The sequence below is a fragment of the Salarias fasciatus genome, chromosome 6 (genome assembly GCF_902148845.1).
Source record: "Salarias fasciatus chromosome 6, fSalaFa1.1, whole genome shotgun sequence".
NCBI classification, from domain to species: Eukaryota; Metazoa; Chordata; class Actinopteri; order Blenniiformes; family Blenniidae; genus Salarias; species Salarias fasciatus.
Window position 1 is genome coordinate 39,408,615 of NC_043750.1, and position 6,011 is coordinate 39,414,625.

The window sequence follows — 6,011 nt, forward strand, 5'->3', positions numbered from 1 at the left end:
AGTCCTGGTAACACTTTACTTGAAGCCCCCCTGTATAACACATTATGAGTACATTATATCACTGTATAAATATAGTTATAAACACTCATATAATGATCACAATGCTTTATAACATCAGGACCTAACCCTATTCCTATGCTGTATAGTGGGTTATAAAGCAAGGTGATCATTTATGAGTGTTTATAACTACTTATAATGTGTTTTACCGGGTGCTTCAAGTAAAGTGTTAAGCTAGGTTTGCACTTGCACGACTTTTTGCCACGATGTTGTCGTGGCAAGGCATGCCAATCTGGAGTCACCGAACTGGCAGGCTCCCGCACTGTTCACGACCAGTTCATGAATAGTTCAGAAATGCGCACGAATGCGTGCCCGTCAGTGTCACGGACTGGCACGACGCATTCACGCATAGTTTACGTGCTTCCCGCATTGGCACGTTGTGGTTGCGCAATTCGGCTTGGGCTGTTTGTGAACTATTCGTTGCAGTGCGTGCCATGCGTGCCACACGCATCCTCCCGCATTGTCCCGACGAGTTCACGAGGCGTTCACGGACAGTTGGCGCATGGTTCACGGTCCGGTCGCGATATTTTGTCGTGCCCAAAATTTTGAACATTTCAAAATTCTCGTCCCGACATGGCACGCGGTCACGACGGGTTTACACGCACTTCACGCCACTTTACGAGTGGTTTGCGACTCGATTCGTGCCAATGCCTGCCACAGAATCGTTCAAGTGTAAACCCAGCTTTACCAAAGTCCCTTTTAAAAGAAACCTGCAGAGCCAGGCTCAGAGGGGGAACGTTCTGCTGGTCAGGGTGGGGGGAGGGGACAGAGGAAGAGCGAGTAGAGCCAGGAGAGGACAGACGGGCCGGCTGGGGGGAGGGGAGCTTCCACACAGCCGTCAACGCCCCTGGAACTCCAGCAAACTGACGACCAAGACGTCAGAGAAGTGACTGAGACCGGCGATTCAGAAGATCGACCTAAAAAACTTCTGCAGTTACATGGCAACTTTTTGAAAACAGTGTCCGTTCACACAGGAATGGTTGAAACTCAAGTGTTTTCGTTAATAAACCACACACACACTGCAGAGAAGAATAAGCTGAAACATATCAGTAAAGTCAGGCTCTCTCTGGTTTCCATGGTCATCGACTCCAGCGCTTTTCCAGAAGTTCCCCCTCGGGAGCTGTTTTCGAAACGTTGCGTCTTCGGTGACTCCAGCTCTGCTCCCACGTCAACAGAAACACCAAACTGTAGGAAAGTCTTGTTTTCAACTGGAGTCGTGTTTATTCAGACTAAAGATCTGTCTCCAGTTTATAAATATATCAGTTCCACGCTCATTCAAGTCCATCGATTTTTTTAAATAATTCATTTTTTTTTTTGTGAAATATTCTGAATTGGTAAAATGCTAATATGTGAAAAACTAAAAGCTGATTTATAGCTAACATAATTTGAAACTGAATATTTTATAAAAGGGGAAATGGCGATTTCTCTGTTAAGAATAATTCAAATTCAAACATTACACCTGTTTAATATTATGAATGTAGGAGTTTGGATAATTCTAATCCTAATCTCAGGTTGTCATTCAGTCCAGTGATTATGAGTAAACTTCAAACTGGCTTCTTAATAGTGAGAAAAGACCGTCCTCCGACTCTTCGGTGGATTTCTGTCGATACAGTTTGAAGATTTTATCTCTCAGCCTGGTAAAAAACAAACACAGCATCACATTCTAAAGCAGGTGGAATTATATTTCAGTCTGTTCAGAGTCTTTCTTGAAAGAATTTCCCTCTGGAATTATTAAAGTATTTCTAGATTATTTCTCTCTATGCCGGTTGGATTAATGATTGATGAGAGAACGAATTGTTTTCAAATCCAAATTGAAAAATAAGAACAATCTTAATAATTTTATCTGTTTGGATAAAACATAAAAATTTATGAAATGGCTGCAGCATTCCATAAAAATGTGACTTCTGTGCTAATTTCAAGATCCAAATTCAGATTTCTGTAATTCTATGTAACTTCAGATTTTTTCTTTTTCTTTTTTGAGGTCTTCTTTTTTAATTGGACATGAACAGTCTTGGGAAAAGGAAGACAAGTTCAACACTGAAGCATTTTTCAGCCCAATTATAACAGTCCTCAGATTTCACAAGTAACACTGCGTGTGTGTCAAATAGAGGAGGGGGAGATGAACGCTTTGTGATACAAAGTAGGAGGAGAAGGAGAACACTGAACACACAGAACATTTCATTTATTGTTTGAAAGCACCACTGACCTCTCTCTCTCTCTCTCTGTCTGTCTCTGTCTCTCTCTCTCTCTGACTCATGACACACTAAACTGGACACACCATATGATTCTCTAATAACATTAAAAGTCACTGTGAGTCTTCCTGGAATGCACAGAATCTTCTACAACACGACACACACTCCGGACCCATCATACGTCCAGATGGATCCTCTGGTGGCGCTTCAGGTTGCATTTCTGCGTGAAGCGTTTCCCGCAGGCCAGGCAGCAGTAGGGTCTCTCGCCGGTGTGGACGCGCCGGTGGGCCTTCAGGTTGCTGAGCTTGGTGAAGCTGCGGCCGCACAGCGAGCAGCAGAAGGGCCGCTCGCCCGTGTGCGTCTGCAGGTGGGCCTTCAGGTTGCTGGGGTGGGGGAAGCACTTCCCGCACTGGCCGCAGCGCAGCAGGTGCCTGGGGCCGGCGGGGGAGTCGGCGTGGGGCGCGGCGTGGGCCGACTGGTGCTGAGCTTTGAGGCTGAGCCACGGAGCCGCGGCGCGGTGCAGCTGGGACGTCTGGGCCCGCTGCGCCGCCACGGAGGGAGGCGGGGCGGCTTTGGACGTGGAGGGGAGGCGGCCGTGCGGGTTGACGGCGTGAGCGGCGGACGGCGCCGCGGACGAGCCGCCGGAGAGTGTGAGAGGGTGTTTCTTGGGCGGGCGGTGGAGGTGCTGCAGCGCCGCCTGCAGGCGGAGGCCGGCGCCCACCCTGGAGTGCAGCTTCATCACGTCCTGCACCGAGGCGCGGTGGAACATCGGCCTGCGTGTCTCTGAGCTCAGCCGGTGCTGCTTGACAGTGAGCGGGAAGGTGGCGGCGGCGGCAGCCTTCCCTTCCTTCACTGAGCCCTCGTTCTCCTCGCAGTCATCAGAGTCCAGCAGGAGTTCCTCCTTGACGGTGACCCCTGACCCTTCGCCGTGCGGCAGCCTGGCCGTGGGGGATCCCGGGGCGATCCGATCCCGGTCCGAGCCGCCCTGGACGGAGTCCGCCGCCTCGCTCAGCGTGCGTTTCTGAGCGCCGCAGGCCGAGCCCGTCAGCCCCGCCCAGCTGGAGGTCATCTCCACCGACTCCACCGAGGCCGTCTCCTGCGGCTCCTCCGAGAAGTCGAACGCAGATCGACTCTGCAGGTCCTGCTTCATCCTCAGCAGGCTGTCACTGCTTTCTGGAGGCGGTCTGGGTTGTGCTTCTTCCATCTCTGGAGTTTTGTCCATTTCAGGTCCTGATTGATCTACAGAAAAATAACCAGAATGGAAAGATGATCCCAGTCAGAACTTTTAGCAGCCGGTTTGATTTACTGACAGGAACGTCTAATTAACCATTTATTAATTATCAAGTTGCACAAAACATGTACCTGCTATGAAAATACTCATATTTAATAGCTTTTATGACAGAGAGTGTCTAAAAAATTACACAACAAAACCAACGAGTGTGATGGAGCTTTGAAACACATCTTTTCAGCTAAAGATGGACTATTGTAAGTTAGAAATCCAAACTCAACACAACAATTGACTCATTTGCAAATCCACCCTTTAAAAAGAACAAATCAAATTACCTGGAACCAGAAATTTGAATTCCAGAGTGAGATTTTAATAATTTTATAAGACTTTGTGGTTTTTGAAATTTATAATCTCATCTGTTGCTTAAAGGAAATAAACTCTGAACTTCTAAACTGAGCAAAACTAGATATTTTTAATCATTTCTGGCATACAAAATAGATTTTTTTTCTTTAAGATTTCATAAAAAATTGGCTAAAAACACTATGAAGATCCATTGTTTTGAAAATGAAACCTCAAAACTAAAATGAAACTTCCTCCAAGCTCTCAATCAAAAATAAACACCTGCTCTAGTTTTATGTGTCTGCTGTTCATCTTTTATATATTCACAGGTTTACATTAGATAGCTCAGATGAAAGTGAAAAATGCTGAATTAATCAAGTTTGTTTTGAGAGTCAATAAAAGCCTCTGGTGTCCCTCTCAGGGGTTCCTGGACCTCGTATTGAGAAGCACTGATTTATGAAATGATTACACACATTATGGTGGATGTTTGTGTGTGTAATGAAAAAGCATCCTGTTCCTTCACAGACTGACAGACAGGTGGGAGGATCCGATGTTTACGCACCGTCCAGAGAACCACTCCATCGTCCTAAAAGCACAGAACAAGACGGCTTATCGAGTCCTTCCTCCTTCATGTCCACAACTGGAAGCACGTCCTCGCTTTCACTCGGCTGAAGAATCGAAACGTCACATGAAGAGAGAAGGAAATTCAGGACACGATGAGACAATGTACAGTCAAGCCGGACCAATGTGAATAAAATGTGTCGAGCTGCTTTTAGGAAGCTCCACCATTCCTAATCTGCATGGACGATCTGAAGAAAAACTCATAATCTCCATCAATGAGATGGAATATTAAAGTTATCAATTCCAGAAAAAGCAGCTGTGGTTTCTTGTTGAGTCTGTTTGAGCAGCAATGCGGAGTGAAGAGACTGACCAGAGATTCCCCGTCGTTCATGTGGCTGGACGCAGGATGCTCTGCCTCCTGTGGACTGTCCGATCCGGCTTCTTCTCTGCAGCTCAGCATCCATGTTTCCTCAGGATCGAGCTCTGTCTTCACACCGCTGACTCTCAGAATGTCTGTCGGAGCAGAGAATCACAGATGTGGTTGTGGGACAGAAGAAGCAGCGGTGTGTTTGGTGCTAACATGTCAGTCTTTACCTTCCTGGGTGTCTGTGGATCTCTCCTGTGAAGTCTCGGTGCTCAGCTCCACCGCCTCCCTCCCACAGTCCACACACTTCCCCGTCCTACCCCCCTCTTCGCTGAGCTTGGTCTCGGTCCACTGCAGCCGCAGCCTGAGGGAGTCCACCTCCTGGCTCCGGCGCTTCACCTCGAGCAGGAAGACGTCCTCCACCAGCCTGGAGACCTGGAACATGGCAGACTTCAGCACCGCCTCCATCACGTCTGAGAGCTGCGTCTGGAAGGAGACGACCAGGGAGTCCAGCTCCGACATGGTGGGCTCGGCCGCGGTCAGCTGCTGCTCTCTGCTCGCCATCATCTGGATCTGGCAGTCAGTCCGTCTCTCGGAGCCATGAATCCAACCCTAAACCTGATAATCCAGCCCTGACGTGATGTTTGTTGACATTAGCATCCGGCTAACAGGCTAATGTAGCTCCGAAGCTCAAACATTCGCAATTTACGTCGAACTGAAACCACTCAGCGTGATGCGCCTCAAATGTCAGTCAGCTCTGACCGTGTGACGGATATTTATGTCTTTTTTCTCCTTTGAGATGCGCAAGAAAGGTCATTAAATCCGCGTTCATCGATAATCCGAGCTAGCTCCGAGATGGGTTCTTGTTTTCAGTTGATGTTATGTATGACGTATAACGGTGGCCTCACAGGGACAAAAGACAGCTTTAATAACGCGATTTAAGACGAGATGGACATTTAAATTTATCAGGGAATTTAAAACCTCACAACAGCCTGTAAATAAATATAAGGCAAGGGAAATAATGTGAAAATTCAATACTAAGTATTTGAAACCTTAAACGTAAAACTATATTGACTGTAACATTATTTACATTCTTACCTTGGTGTTACAAACAGTGCTGGATATAAAGCCTCAGCTGACGGGAGGAATTATCTGCGATATTATTCCTTCACATAACTTAAGAAGAACAAAGACTTAAAGCTGTATTTTCAATTAAAAAAAAAAAAAAAATCTAAACCTCCCAAAGTTTCCATTCATCTTAACCGTTTTC

The 6,011-nt window shown here is 46.8% G+C and overlaps 1 protein-coding gene across 1 annotated transcript; it reads right to left on the reverse strand.

Annotated features, from left to right (window-relative positions):
- Positions 1-1,794: 1,794 nt before the first annotated feature.
- Positions 1,795-5,618, reverse strand: LOC115391131 (zinc finger protein 526). Its single transcript, XM_030095241.1, has 4 exons — positions 4,972-5,618; positions 4,748-4,890; positions 4,379-4,484; positions 1,795-3,488 (listed from the first exon to the last, which is right to left on the reverse strand). Exons 1-4 carry the CDS (start codon positions 5,306-5,308, stop codon positions 2,425-2,427), a joined length of 1,650 nt encoding a protein of 549 aa, XP_029951101.1. The 5' UTR covers positions 5,309-5,618; the 3' UTR covers positions 1,795-2,424.
- Positions 5,619-6,011: the final 393 nt, after the last annotated feature.

What these genes read in the sequence shown, in the direction of transcription:
- LOC115391131 (XM_030095241.1), bottom strand. Translation starts at nt 5,308, where the DNA reads ATGATGGCGAGCAGAGAGCAGCAGCTGACCGCGGCCGAGCCCACCATG. An exon ending in ATCCACAGACACCCAGGAAG is followed by an intron (nt 4,891 to 4,971) that starts GTAAAGACTGAC and finishes CTGCTCCGACAG; the next exon opens with ACATTCTGAGAGTCAGCGGT. An exon ending in ATGGAGTGGTTCTCTGGACG is followed by an intron (nt 3,489 to 4,378) that starts GTGCGTAAACAT and finishes ATTTTTCTGTAG; the next exon opens with ATCAATCAGGACCTGAAATG.